Source organism: Aplysia californica, unplaced genomic scaffold, assembly GCF_000002075.1.
Source record: "Aplysia californica isolate F4 #8 unplaced genomic scaffold, AplCal3.0 scaffold00297, whole genome shotgun sequence".
NCBI lineage: Eukaryota > Metazoa > Mollusca > Gastropoda > Aplysiida > Aplysiidae > Aplysia > Aplysia californica.
Window position 1 is genome coordinate 431,369 of NW_004797567.1, and position 15,155 is coordinate 446,523.

The 15,155-nt window shown below is 40.6% G+C and overlaps 1 protein-coding gene across 2 annotated transcripts in view; it reads left to right on the top strand.

Annotated features, from left to right (window-relative positions):
- The window catches only part of LOC101857727 (syntaxin-17), a 22,614-nt gene extending 8,848 nt beyond the window's left edge, over window positions 1-13,766 (top strand). Inside the window, exons 2-9 of one of the 2 annotated variants that reach the window (XM_013084488.2) lie at window positions 3,639-3,913; window positions 5,846-5,956; window positions 6,143-6,275; window positions 8,794-9,095; window positions 10,406-10,456; window positions 11,404-11,490; window positions 11,925-12,054; window positions 13,066-13,766. In XM_013084488.2, coding sequence (XP_012939942.1) covers window positions 3,737-3,913; window positions 5,846-5,956; window positions 6,143-6,275; window positions 8,794-9,095; window positions 10,406-10,456; window positions 11,404-11,490; window positions 11,925-12,054; window positions 13,066-13,406 — 1,332 coding nt within the window. In that variant the 5' untranslated portion in view covers window positions 3,639-3,736 and the 3' untranslated portion in view covers window positions 13,407-13,766. The remainder of the gene's footprint in view (window positions 1-3,638; window positions 3,914-5,845; window positions 5,957-6,142; window positions 6,276-8,793; window positions 9,096-10,405; window positions 10,457-11,403; window positions 11,491-11,924; window positions 12,055-13,065) is intronic. The other variant, XM_013084489.2, reaches the window with a different exon arrangement.
- The last annotated feature ends 1,389 nt before the right edge of the window (window positions 13,767-15,155 follow it).

Consider the following 15,155-nt stretch of genomic DNA (forward strand, 5'->3'; position numbering starts at 1 on the left):
TGGCCTAAATAAGGTAAGGGAGGGGGGTTTAGCTTATTTAGGCCACAGGTGTGGCCTAAATAAGGTAAGGGAGGGGGGTTTAGCTTATTTAGGCCACAGGTGTGGCCTAAATAAGGTAAGGGAGGGGGGTTTAGCTTATTTAGGCCACATGTGGCCTAAATAAGGTAAAGGAGGGGGGTTTAGCTTATTTAGGCCATATGTGGCCTAAATAAGGTCACCCTTTAATTAATGAAGGGTGCTGTTTGACTACAGTTTGAGGGTGATGAGTCTCGATAAAAGGGGCAAGGCTTTCAACTTTCCCAGCTTAATGCGCTTCTAATTCTACGATGTAATATATGCTGAATCCGGGTAATCCTTGGATTCCGGCAGTCTATAAGGTATTCAAGGGTACGGCAGTAGAATCTAGATCTAGATTAGATCTAGATTCTAGCTAGATGTAGATGTAGATTCTAGCTAGATGTAGATGTAGAGATCTAATTTAACTACTGTTTTTATGGCTAGATCTAGACCTAACTCTACCCTTTTAACTCAAAAGTAGGTAAATGGTAAGATTGTACTTTACCGGACCGCCGGTCGGAACTACTTTCGCTATGGCGCCCGTGGTGCCTTGTGGCCTGCTATTCTTCCTTTCCGAGCTCCCCTACTCACCGTCCTACTCAGTTTTCTACGTTCTCACCCTTCGACCGCCAACTATCGACTTGCGTCTCGTACCGGGTTTTTCAGTCATCACGACCGTGCCACCGTGCCCTTTGACCCACGACCCTGACACCTTGAGGCTAATTGGTCAATCTAATCAGGTGGTCCACTATTCTTATTTTTGCTCACGACTCTGCTAGACCTAGGCCTTCTCCTGGTCCGGCCAGGTACAATGGGGATTGAGAGATGCGCACGAGAGCTCATTTGCATTATAATTTCAATCCCTTCGGCCCTGCTCGTGACTTCGCAAGTGCTGCCATAACGAGGCTCGGCCTGTTCCAACTCTAATTATCCCTATTGTCCACTTAACGCCATGGTCCGTTCATGTTATTGTTTTGCATTTATGTGTGTGTCTTTTTAAAAATTATTGTTGCCGGGGCCCCCCCCCCCCCCCCCCCCTGAAACCCCCCCACTGTTGTATTGATATATATATATATATATATATATATATATATATATATATATATTTATATATGTGAACACGATTGTCCTCTTAAATTTAACACGATAGTTCGCTCTTGTTTTGCATTCGTGTGTGTGTTTTCTTTATTGTTGTTTCCAGGGGGAAAGCCTCTCTGAAACCCTTCCCACCCTCAACCATCATCTCTCGCTCACCTCACCTTGCCCCGCTGCTGGCTGGTGCTGTGCGCGAAGTCGCCTGCGGAACTACTTTTTGTCCGCACATAGAGAACTATAAGTGCTTAAGTAGTAATCACGGGCCCAAACGGGTGGTTCGGTAAAGTACAATTCAGCAATATCTTAGGCTGAACCCAAACCGAGCAAACATTCCCGTATAAAATGTTTATGAATAGGCTAAGTAGGACTAGGTTTAACATTCAAAATTTCAGCGCTTTTGTAATTTTTAGTGAAGTGAGTATTCTCACCCGCTGTGGGAATAATTTTTTTAAAAATTCGCACCCTGGTTGGGCCACTTCTCATCTTACCTATCTAGATTTCTAGATAGAATCTAGATTCTCGTTTTATAAGATCATGTAATACAGGCTGAAGGCCAACCTCTACCTTGGGCCTTGGGTGAGAATTAGACATGAGACACTGGCAGATCTCTACAATTTTATGCTGGGTCTGGAAATATTGAGCACATTCAAACGAGAGTGCTAATGCTAAGGGGAAATAACATATATATGTCACTCTTAGCTTTTGAATGCTTTTTCAGTCATATCTAGTCAATCTCATTGAAAGTGAAGAAAAAGGTAAAAAAATATGAATAGAAGTAAAACTCAATCATGCTCACAAGATCAGAACACACACAAAGTAAAAAATATGGAATAAAATATTTTAGAATCTCCCCCCAGGAAGGTGGGAATAAGAGAAAATCTTATTCTCATCCAGGGTGTGAGTAATGGCAGCCATTTTTTAGACAAAAAGTTAGAGAGTGAATAAGAACTTGTATTAAACTCCATGTTAAGTTACAAGTGTTTTAGAGCCTGTCTCAAGTGAGTGAACTCATGATGGTCAGGACCGGATTTTTCAAGGAGTAGAACTAGTTGTGGATACATAATTATATAGGCCCCTGTATATGACAGTATATATATATAAAATATCACGGGTAGCTGAACTTCGTCGGGACCGGCCTCGGTAATTCGAGGGATCCGTAGTATGAGGGATATCTTACAAAGATAAGAAGAAAAAAAAACCTCGGGACCGCCGGCACAGTTCGATGGATGTGTGATTTCAAGTCTTCTGTGTTCGATCTATCCGTGTTAAATATGAAATTTTATGAACACATCAAATGCTTTGGTTTCAGGGATTGATGAGGAAGTTGACCCTGACTGGATGAACTCTAGCTCTCCTGTCAAAATTGATATTGTTCAGAAGTACAAGCTCCGTCCGTGTCATTTCCGTCCATCCCCTTCTGCCAGAACGACACAGAGGGTGTCGTTTTCACTTCCCATCATGTGAATGTAATTTTGGCCGATAGGAATTGAAACATTAAAAATAAGTTTCTGGAAGCGTTAGTGTTAGACATAAATTAAGTGCTTAAGAAATTATAATAAAAGCCAAAATCTTTACCTACAAAATTTATGGTTGATATTCATGTGATTATCACCCAGTTATATTCTTACCTTGTGTCATGGACCTACCCTTGTCGTTGGTGAAGAAGGCAATGCCTTTCACACATCTTGTACTGTTAATTTTGTTTTTGAACATTTATGAGAAAAAAAAAAAGACTTTCTGTGTTGACAACAGTACAAACATACATCGTGTAAGCATTCTCAGTACATGTATTTAAAACATTTATTTAATTATGTCTCAAACTCCTTTCCTACAGCCAGCTTCCTCCATTTATGTGCTTTTCAATCTTATTGCCCCAGCAGACCTGAAAGCCTTCTGGATAGCATTCTCAAACAATCACAATGTTTTGAGAAGCATAGTGCAAGCTGCCATTTTACAGGCGCTAAAGCACTAACGTACCAACAAGATCTTTCACTGTTTATGGGCGGGTACCTATTCACACCTGGGTAGAATGAGGAAAAGTACCTTTCCCAAGGACACTGTAACGTAGGACTGAGTGGGCGGTTGGCGGGTGCTCTGGTATGGTTTGCTCCTTCTTTCCTAAAAAAAATATATCGTCTCTATCTCCCCTCCTTCTTTTTTTATGTTTGTTACTCTCTTGTAACACCTCTAATCTTTGGCACTTATATGACTTTATTGTGTTGCAAGTGCTGTAAACCTGTTACTAAAATTAGAAATAGGGTTAAGCTGAGCCTAGAACAGCTAAACCCACCACTGTTGCCACCTCAGGATTATGATGATGAATTGGGTAGCCTGACCACTAGACAACTGGTGCCTTAATAATATTCTGTAAAATAAACTTTGATCTTTGATGGACTTTCTCTTTTAGTAGTTTCTCCTGTCATTCACTGTCACTCATGTCTTGCCCTGCTGTCTAAACTTGTCTCTCTATCCTTCAAATTGAACAGATGAAGCAGAAACAGAAGCAGCCACAGAGTTGCAGATAGAGGCATCAACTGCATCACTAACAGACACCCTTGAGCCCCAGACGTTACAAGAAAGCAGTATGGCTAGTTTTGACCCTGAGGAGCAAAGACTTCTGAGGAAAACGTCATCCAGAAGTGCTGAGAGTGATGTCACCAAATATCCCATCAAACGGCTTGATCTGTCGATCAGAAAGTTTGTAAAAGTTCTGGATATTGATCTAGATCGGCTGTATAAGCATTCTGTGAATATCTCTCGGGTAAGTGATTCGAATGAGGGTTGCTGGGCTGTTTTTTTTCTTGTACTGCATATTTGGAGTACATGTTCTGTAATGTTGCAAGCATTCTTGTTTATTCTTGGTCTTCCTATGAAAAAGATGGTGGAATTAATTCTTATTAACATTGTAACCATAGGGGCCATTGCACGTTTGGAAAAAATAAATATCTTATTTTCCTTTGTTTTGCTGTTGTTCAAATGGTATTATTGATGGGCTGAAATGAAAGATACAGGTGTGTGCCCCTCATGCTGCGGTATTGTTTGGGCACTGGTCATATAAGTGATGTGTGAAGCTTGAGAAAGGCTACTGTGGTCTAGAGGTTATGGTGTTCCGTCGCCTCTTATTCAATATGTCCCGGGTTCGAAATCTGACCAAATTTTCTTCTAAAAAATGTTCTTCTTTCATTTCCTTTCCTGCTCTCTACGTTCTGTCGTCTGCTTCCATCTCCTCTTTTTGCCCCCTTTCCCCTCCCCCCTTTCCCCCTCCTTTGGGCTCCTGACTCTTTCTGCAGCCATTCTACTGCTACTCCTTGGCTCGTTCTTACTGCTGTCAATCAGTCATATCCCTGATCTTATGGTAAGTAAGATCTAACTCCTGGCCTTCTCGGATAAGGGTGAAAAAACTAGGAGGTCTCATGTGCAAGTTACACATGTTAAAGATCCCTTGGTGGTCCAAGATCAATAAAAGAAGGCTTTGACTGCCACATGGGCAAAATTAAAAATTAGCTCCTACCAACTTGAAAATGCTTGATGTGTCCCACGTGCTCATATGACCTTATCCAGCTGCGAGCGCCGTAAAACACTTACCAAAACAACATTGAGGCTTCCAAAGAAGATTAACAATGAAATAAAAGCAGGACTGCTTCCTGAAGATGTTTGAAAATATGTTTCAAGTGAAAAGGGTGAGTTTGCCTCTTTTTTAGCCTTCTGAAAATTTTTCAGGCCACTGATGGTTTATTGCGAAATGTCTACTTATTGAGATGACGATTAACCCTATCCGTACGTCGTGCTTTACTATCGTATCCGTACGACGTGGGGAACTCTGTGCCCCCACTTTCAGAGAGGAAATTTACTCGTTAATTAGATCAGTACGCTTTGCATAGCAGTCTGTCAGAATTATTTTTTGAGAAATACTGAAAGTTTCAAATAGATCTTCGTACTAGAAGTATTCTAAAATGTGAAGAATACAACCCTGGTGGTACAAAATGCCCCCAGGGCGTACGGATAGGGATAAGGAGATTATAGCCACCTTAGAACAGTGTTTGTGGTTGTCGAATCAGCTGTGCTATGAGTAGAAAAAGCTTGCTGTCAGCTGCATGTTAGGTTTTAGTAGAGAATACAGAAAGTAAAGACAGTCGAGATCGAGGAAGAAGACAGTAAAGAAATTATACTGTAAAGTGATGATGAATTATAATATGATAAAACTGATTCCAGATAATGGTCTTATGTCACCTGATACAATGTTATGCGAAGTGGTACAGTATTTTGCGAGGATGAGTAAAACCTATTCATAATTGGTCGCTTTTAAGGACAAGCGGGCTAACCCAGATTTCGGGTATTTCCAGAAATCCTGACCTACACGAAAAGTGGGCATTGCCCTACCTATAGGAGAAGTTTGGTTTCATTGGTGTGTATATTTGTTTGGTTATAGACGAAACTCTTTTTGTCTTTTAAAGAAACTGAACAAGGGGCACAAATCTTTACCTTCAATTTTCTCCAAACAGCATTTTTCGGGATAGACCCTTGTGTTTAACACTTTGCCATCATATTTGGGGGAAAATCCAAAGAGACTGCGCGGTAAACATAGCCAATTGGCAAGATGTGGCGGCAAAGTATTAAAAGCGACCAATTAATCTATTATTCTGTCTGTTAGTATTTTAGTGGTACTTATATAGTGCTTTAATCCTTTCTACAGTTAATGAATTCGGAGGACTGGAATGCCCTTCACAAGGAGCAAGTTAATGCCTCTCGCACCGTCCAACAGATTACAGCAAACATCAAGGAAATTGAAAAAGCTAGAGATAAGGTGAGTTGAGTATGTATTTCACACTTTGTGATGATTAAAAATGTTGTTAATGTGGAGGTTTTTAAAAGAAATATTGTGAAAAGATTTCTTTAGAGACTGAGTGGTCTGTGAGCTGGGGCTACAGGCTTCTGCTGGATAATAATTAAATTCAAACTGAAAATTTTATTCTGATGTGTCGTATTTCAGGTGAGAGATGAGGATCTTGAAGAATTTGATGCTCGAGTTAAAGAAGTGAAAATGAAAGCGCTGTCATCAATGCAAGAATTTCTCCCCTTTGTGGCCATGGATGAGGCTGCTTCTTCCACTGAGCTTGGCGCAGGTTTGAGGTTTTCTTATTCTGTGCATTCTGTGGTTGCGTTTGTGTGTTTGCCAAATAGGGGAAGATAAGTTGATAAAGTCTCAGGCGATCCAATGTTTGTATTGCTTCAAGGAGTGGCTTATGACTTGATGAGATGAAGTCGGTGAAAAGATTTAGTTTGATTGCCTGTGTCAACACTGACGTTTTAGTAAACATAAGGAACCTAATCATTATTGTTCATCCTTGAAAGCCATGATCTGGTATGAAAGAGTCATAAAATGTCTCTATAAAACATCCTGAGGGATTCGAGGGGAGGGGCTGATTTTGAAACTATCAGTTTATGAGGCAACTCTCATAGCCTGTAGACTCTTTTTAAAAGGGGCCCCCCCCCCCCCCCCCCCCCCCCCCCCCCAGCCAAAAGAGACTTTTTTCAGTGATGGCCAGCAAGTAGATCTCAGAGACAGAGAGCATGCTATTGTTTGCCTTTTGGACAGCTCATAGAGTGTGTGAAGCAGATATTCCTAGGACTGTCTGGGAAATTACTGGGAGCTGCATTTCGTTAGGAAATACTAATTTTTCTTGTGATCAATTTTTTACTTGTCTGTTGTTCAAGCTCTTTATTCTTCTTTTCCTTCTTACACTTTGCCCGTTTCTTATTTGTGTTTTGTCTGCCACTGTACGTTTTTGTTGTGGGTGGTTGGTGGTGCTCTGGTGTGGTTTGCTCCTTCTTTCCTATAAAAAATCTATCTTCTCTATCTCCCCTCCTACTTTTCTGTGTTTGTTACTCTCTTGTAACGAGAGGAGGTGGGGAAAAGGTGCTGGCGATGGATTGGACACGCTTTCAGGAAGTCAAGCAGTTGCATAACAAGGAAAGTGCTAGATTGGAACCCACAGCGTAAAAGATCAAAAGGAAGACCACGTGGAACTTGGAATAGAGTCACGGAAATGGATGTACAGAAAAGTGGGAAGACATGGAGTGACATCAAGCGACTTGCCCAGGATAGGGAAAGGTGGAAAGTGTTCATGGCCTATATCCTGACACAGGGTGAGAAAGGCAATGATGATGACTGTCTTGTAACATTTCTATTCTTCGGCACTTATATATGACCTTCTTGTGTTGCAAGTGCTGTAAAACTCTTTCTAAAGCTAAGTTTTTGTTTAGCTTACTCCATCAGTCTGATCTGTTGTGTTTTGTCATTTTGTCAAGTGTTTCATATGTTTTCATATATATATATATATATATATTATATGTTTGATCGAAAAAAGTACACACACACACACACACACACACACACACACACACACACACACACACACGCATGCACACGTACAAGCACGCGCATGTGAGTGCTTTTTTTTAGTTCAAACAAACATATGTATCACGACGTGGTGGAATCAGGCGCTTGTCAATTTTTGGCCATGTAGAGATATTGGTATCATGTGAAAGTTTATTCATTTGCTTTGCTTTCAATTAAAAAAACACACTTCTATCTTGAATAGAAGTCGAAATATTTGCGATAGAAAGAGGTGGGGTCTCCTGGTTTAAGAGGTAAAATTAGCAAAAAAATGGCTGCCAAAATTTGGTAACTTCAGTAGCTTGAGAGTCTTTGAAACCTGAAAAATTACTCGTTTTGGGCTCTTAATCAACGTTTTTAGTAAAATTCATTTGGGAACGTGTTTTTATATGGCCATAAAAGGTTTTGAGCCAAAAAATACAAATTTGACAAATTTGCCAAACTGACAGAAAAATGTGTTTCCTCTTCAATTTCACTGGAAGCGTTCAGCGGTAATAACCCTGTTTCCCCTCGGACTCTGGGAGTGTCCAGTACTAGTGACAACTGTTTCATTTTATTTAGTGCTAGTTTTTCAAAACTATTCCCGAACCAAGTTTTTTAGTAGGAAGGACTAAGCCTTTGTTTCCACTATTTAGAAGTTGGAGGCAAGCTTATAGGGTTATAATGAGACATAGTGTACTAGGTTTAGGTGACTAGAAAAAAACTCTGGGAAGCGGTAGAAATAACTCAGGGCTTAAAGAGTTTGCTTGTTTTTTGGAACTATTCCCGAACCAAGTTTTTTTTAGTAATGTCTAAACCTTTGTTTCCACTACTTAGAAATTGGAGACAAGCTTTTGGGGTTATAATGCGTCGGTGGCCTAGTGGTTAGGCTCTCGGACTCGCAACCGTAAGGTCGTGGGTTCGAATCCCGTCAAGGGCCCGACGTTGTGTCCTTAGGAAAGGCACTTTACACGAATTGTCCTCACTTCACCCAGGTGGGAATGGGTACCCGGCTATAGACAGCGAAAGATCTTGTCAGTTTGTTAGTGTTTGAGCGCTTAATCGGCTGCTTGCACTGTATGCTTCCCGGGAAGCTGAGAATGTTTCGGAGTGTTCTATGGTCTGCTGGGGTAATAATAATATAGTGTAAAGCGCATAGAGCCTGCTGCTGAGCGGGGATATGCGCTATACAAATGCTATCTATTATTATTTATTATTTTAATGAAAAGGCTCAGAGCTTAAAGACTTCATTTTCTTGTCCTCAGATATGGACGGTCTCAGACTCGAGGGGAGGACAGGTCACGGTGACCTCAAGATTCCCGCCGGTGTGAGGCAGACGTCAGGCACCAGCCGGCCCTACAAGATGGTCCCGGTTGTCTCCACAGATGTCAGCTCTCAGCATTACGGAGCGCCGTTTGACAACGTGGACGGGGAGGATTCAACCCCCACGCCATATGGGAGTCTTCCAGCCACGGTGACCACAATGCCGGCCCCTGCTCTTAACGTGAATCTTCATGTTGTGCCCCACAACTCTGATGCCTCAGGGTCTTGGGAACAGCTACAGGAGGTAATATGATGATGCTTTGCGTATCAAAATAATTGTTGTTGTTGTTGTTGTCGTTATCGATCCAGCAACAGCTGGGCTCTCGCCCTTCTGTCCAATGCTATGTAGTGATAAGTGCAGGTTTGCTGCCGTTGCTGTAATGTTCCATAGAGTGTGTTGTCAATGTTAGGTCTTGGAGGGAGAAGGGTTGCTCTGATTTCATTTAAGGCTGTATCAAAATAGTAAATTAATGCAATTCATCTTTTACTTAACCCCATATTTTGTTTGTTTTAGTAGAGGTTTTACGGCGCTCGCAGCTGCATAAGGTCATATGAGTGCCAGAAGATTAGAGGTGTTACAAGAGAGTAACAAACATAAAAAAGAAGGAAGAGAGTTGAGGACGATAGATATTTGATAGGGGAGAAGAAGCAAACCACACTAGAGCACCCACCAACCACCCACCCCCATATCTGACTAGGCATAATACATTGCAAACAGCAACAAAACGTTATTCACACAAAATTGCTCAGAAATTGACGAGCATACTGGCATGTTTGATGGTTGATGGTTGGCCCTGTGCAGAGCCCTGGGCTTTTTTTTTGTGTGTGTGTGGGGGGTTGTTATTTTTTCGGGGTGGGGGGGGGGTGGAGGCGGAGTGACATAAGGGATAGATGAACACAGTGAAAGGACTGGACGAAGGGCCAACAAAGTGGAGGGGTAGACTACCTGGAAGGATAGACATGCTTAGCGGGTATCATTTGACTGTTATGTGTGTCATGACACGGTGGAATTAGGCGCTCATCAATTTTTGGGCATATGGAGTCATTGGTATCATCTTAAAGTTTTTTTAATTTGCCTTGCTTTTGATGAAAAAAATATCCATTTATCTAGAATACAAGTCAATTTATTTACGATTGAAGAAGTTGGGGTCGCCTGGTTTTAGAAGTAAATTTAGCGAGAAAATGGCTGCCAAAGTTTGGTGAATTCCATGGAAACTACAAATTTACTTTTTTTTTTACCTTTTACCGTTTTCCATAAAATCCACACACAAAAGTGGTGTTGAATAGGCATACAAGGTGTTGAGCCAAAAAAAATAAAATATCCAAACTGGCCGAAAAATGTTGATTTCTCGGATTTCATTATTTTGACGAGCGCCTGATCTCACCACGATGCTTCACATGTGTATGTTACAGTGTTTTTAAACTCTGATAATTAATAAGTCTTTTATAATGCTCTGAAACTTCGATGGGTGAGTTATAGTAATCAGAAACTCTAATATGTATGTTTTAGTGTTCAGAAACTTTAATGTTTTTCCTTCTTTTTTTTTCTTTCAGAATATAGTGGAGCTGAATGAGCTTGTACATCAGTTTGCATCAGAAGTTGAGGTAAGGTTGAATGCTCTCTTTTGTAATGTTTTCTCCATAACAGATTTTCTTGAAGAATTGCAAGCATTTTGTTACTATTGTTTGACTTTGATTTTGACAAGTCATAGATTTTGATTTTGACAGCTATCTTGGAGACTGATTTTGATTATGGCTCGGGGATTTGTTTTGACAAGGGCGTCATGGTTGATTTTGACACGTGTTGGTGATTATTCTGTAGGCAGTGAATTAGAACGTCATGAATGTTTGTCCATTTTTTGTGTTCTCAGATTACTCGTCGGTTGTTTCTTGCTGTTATAAGTCCTCAGAAAGACACTTTTCTTGAGTTTTTTTATGTCTAGACACGTTGAGTACCATGAAAAGATTCAAGTTACTTTGTTTAGCTTCGGATATTTAATGAAGAGAGAATTAAGAATGACAATCAGAACCCATGTTATGGTATTTCCATATCTGTGCCATGTTATAGTAGTTGTTGGAGGAGGGTGGGGTATTTGTGTGCTGTTCTTTGTCAGGGTTTGTTCTTGTAGTTTGGCAGACAGATGCGTGTTCCAGTATACCTTTAGTTTCAAGTACTGTTGCGTCGGTGGCCTAGTGGTTAGGCTCTCGGACTCTCAACCATAAGGTCGTGGGTTTGAATCCCGAGAGGGGCCTGACGTTGTGTCCTTGGGAAAGGCACTTTGCACAAATTTTCCTCACTTCACCCAGGCGGAAATGAGTACCTGGCTATAGACAGTGAACAATCTTGTCAGTTTGATAGTATTTGAGCGCGTGAAATCTGCAGTTTGCACCGTATGCTTCCACGGTTCTCAGAGGGTCTGCTGGGGTAATAATAGTTGTAAAGCGCATAGAGCATGCTCTTGAGCGTGGATATGCGCTATATAAATGCAATTATTATTATTATTATTATTATTATTATTATTATTAAGTATTAACATGCTCTTTCTCTTCAGGAACAAGGAGAGGCCATTGATGCCATAGAAGACCATATTGACTCTGCTCATGAAAATGTCAAAGAGGGAACCAAGAAGCTGGCACAGGTTAGCTGAGAGGATTTAGAAAGTAACTTGGACCATGGTGATCATGGTTTGCCTCTCTTTTCTCTGCTCGGATATTCTCAGAAAACTTACGTTTTCCAGGAATTTACCTGCCCCCCCATCTGTCCATGTTCTCTTATTAATTTATTCTCAATGAACTATTTCTGCCTCTTCTTGATTATGTGGGTGGTTGGCGGGTGCTCTAGTGTGGTTTGCTCCTTCTTTCCTATAAAAAAAAATCTGTCATTTCTATCCCCCCCTCCTCCTTTTTTGTGTTTCTTACTCTCTTGTAACACCTCTAATCCTTGGCACTTCTATGACCTAATTGTGTAGCAAGTGCGGTAAAACTCTAACTACAACTAAACTTCTTGATGACTGTGGTTAAATAAGAAATTTCATTCATGTCTTTTTCCTTTTTGTCATTTCTTCTTTCCCAGGCGTCCAAGTACAAGAGTGTCTTTCTGCCTGTGGTTGGGGCCGTTGTTGGGGGCGTCGTGGCTGGGCCTCTAGGACTTCTGGCTGGGGCGAAGCTGGGCGCTGCGGCTGGTGTTGTTGGTGGCACTGTGGGTATGTTGCAGCGGATGGAAGAGACTGTCGCAGCGTTAGATACAGAGTTTTTTTGTCAAATGAATGTAGTAAAGCACTTTTATAGCGGACTTCCTAGTAAACACTATATTATTGGCGCTTATGTGACCTTTTGCAGTTGCGAGCGCCGTAAAACCTCTACTATAACTAAACTGTATATTATCAGTACTGTTAATTTTATTATCATCGTCATCATTGTTATTATAGTTCTTCTTCTTCTTCTTCTTCTTCTTCTTCTTCTTCTTCTTCTTCTTCTTCTTCTTCTTCTTCTCCTTCTCCTTCTCCTTCTCCTTCTCCTTCTTCTTCTTCTTCTTCTTCTTCTTCTTCTTCTTCTTCTTCTTCTTCTTCTCCTTCTCCTTCTCCTTCTCCTTCTCCTTCTCCTTCTCCTTCTCCTTCTCCTTCTCCTTCTCCTTCTCCTTCTTCTTCTGCTCCTCCTCGTCCTCCTCCTCCTCCTTTTTCTTCTTCTTCTTCTCTTTACTTCTTCTTCTCTTTAAATCATTATTACGTGTTATTGAGCTTGGTCCCATGAATTCTGCAATGTGAGTCTCCCTAACACATTGTGCTACTTCTCATCTCGTTTAGTGACGTTTAATCTTACTTCATAGTCTCTGTGCAGAGAATTGTTTGCTTATTTCTTCTTTTCAGTATGGCAGTCTTATTTCACCAATTCAGAGTAGTGAATTGTAATCTTATTTCACCTATACTGTATAGTATATTGTAATCTTATTTCAACTATACTGAGTAGTGAATTGTAATCTTATTTCACCAATTCTGTATAGTGAATCTAGGCCGAAGGGCTAGAACTCAGATGGCCGCTGGATGGGAAAAGTAAAGTAAAAGTAAAGTGTACTGAATTGTAATCTGATTTCTATTTAAGTAAAGTGTAATCTTTTTTCTCCCTCTGTGTGTTTTGAATTGTAATCTTGTTGCATCTTTTCTGTGGAGGGAATTTTCATCCATTTTTTTCTCCACATTTTCTGTGTTTGTGTCCAGGCTTTGCCAGCGGAAGGTATGTGAAGAAACGGCAAGCTGCCATCAACGAAGTGGAAATGAGTAACTTGAGTGACAAGCGCTCCATGTCCCTTCCCGAACTTCAACCAGGGACTGAGAGTGCCGAGAAGAATGGCTCCATTGATGGTGTGAGAGAGGCTCCGGCCGAGCGAGGGATGGAACGGGGCAGCCTCTCTCACCAGCAGCAGCAGCAGCAGCAGCGACCAGGGGAGGAACAGGCGGAGGAGGAGAGTATGTCGGGCGATATATCCGAAGTTTTCACCAGCATGACTTCTTCTTTCAAAAGATTTTTCTCCTTCTCGGAAGAAGAGTCGAATTCATAATTTTTGTACTTTTTTTTGTATCACTGCATCTTTTCACATGTGTATGGAAAGTGTTCTCTTTTAATTTCAGCAGAGCAGTCTGTTGGGTATTTTTTTAAGCTGCTCTTTGTTGAAGATGCTATTCCGCTCAGCTTTGGTTTCCCCTGGTATTCAGGCTCATTGTGTGTGACCGTTTGTAAGGTGTAACATTTTGGTACTGTAAAAAGGTCTATGATAGGAGGTTAAATTTATGGAATTTTTACTGTCTGTGTCTGGCGTCCACCCACTCCATTCTGGTGTGTTGAATGAATGGAAATAAAGAAGAATTTGTGACATTTGGTGGCAGAACATTTGGTCGCTTTAAGCCCCTATCCCGAAAAATGCTGTTTTGAGAAAATTGAAGGTAAAGTTTTCAAACTCCAGTTCAGTTTCTTGAAAAGACAAAGAGAGTTTTCTCTATAACCAAACAAATATACACACCAATGACACCAAACTTCTCCTATAGGTAGGGTAATGCCCTCTTTTGGGGTTGGTCAAGGTTTCTGGAAACCCCGCAAATCTGGATTAGCCCGCTTGTCCTTTAAAGCGACCATTTAATGGGAACAGAAAGATATTATAATTATAATACGTATATATAACATCAACCATTCACTCTTCTGTTAACTGACAGAGAGATGCAGTCTTTGAAGAAATTACTTGCCTACCAGATCTGCCAACAACAAGTGTTGATTTTTTGAGGGAGCAGGTTTTGAGTTGTGATAATGAGGAATAGAGACCAGGTTTTTGCCCCCCCACCCCCCCCCCCCCCCTACTTTTAAAGGTGTAAATAGTTATATTTACAATGTTGAAGAGATCGCCCGTATATTGCATTCCCAATTTGTTTCTGAACAAAGCAGGGTCATTCATACGCAAGCTCGTTGCATTTGAGAAGCATGTTTTGCATTTTCTTCTTGCTTACAGTATTTTAGTGTCGCTGTGTCTGCTCATTTTTAAGCGTTGTGAGAGTTGGATAAAGATTGCTTTGTTTTTGTGTACCTCCGCTAATGAGCTATTTGTGAGATCACAAGGTTTTATTTTGTGAGGTCAAATGGTGTACATGTTGTTAGATGCTGACTTACCTTCCGGCTTTTTAGAAACTATTTGTCATTTTGTGGTCACTCACAAAAAAATCGAGTACAATTCAGTGCATTTTTTTTCTTTCAAGTATAGTATTATTTCTTTTGCATGAATTATCGTCTATGAAAATGTGTTCTTTTAAAACAAAACTTTTTTGTTTTTACAAATTTGTACTCAACTAAAAAAGCGAGATGAAGGGTTGGTTGTTTTTTTCAATATTTACATTTGCTTGAGTGTATGAGTTTTTTTTTTTTAGTTGAGCTGGTTTTACAACTGTTGAAAATGGTTAATGATGCGACACTCATCTGCAGATATTACCTTGCTCAATGAGTATGTCTTAGAATTGTTCGGTCCTGAAGGAAGTCTAAGCACCGTACTTCCCATTCTTGACAGAGCTTTTGTGCCGTGCATCTTTGAGTATTGGAAATCTTCTCTCAGACCCTGGCCTGTCAATGCTAGCTTTAAAACACCTTGGGCTTGAGGGGTGGTGGAGGACTGGGTTAGCCTTCTCTCAACGTCATGGTACATGTTACTCTGTCCCCTCGGTTTTATGCACACAAAAAAAATCTGAAATTATGCAAACTGAGCCCAAAAATGTGAAATTGTGCGATTCTGTTAATTTTAACAAAGAATGATAAAGGAAAATAAAAAGAA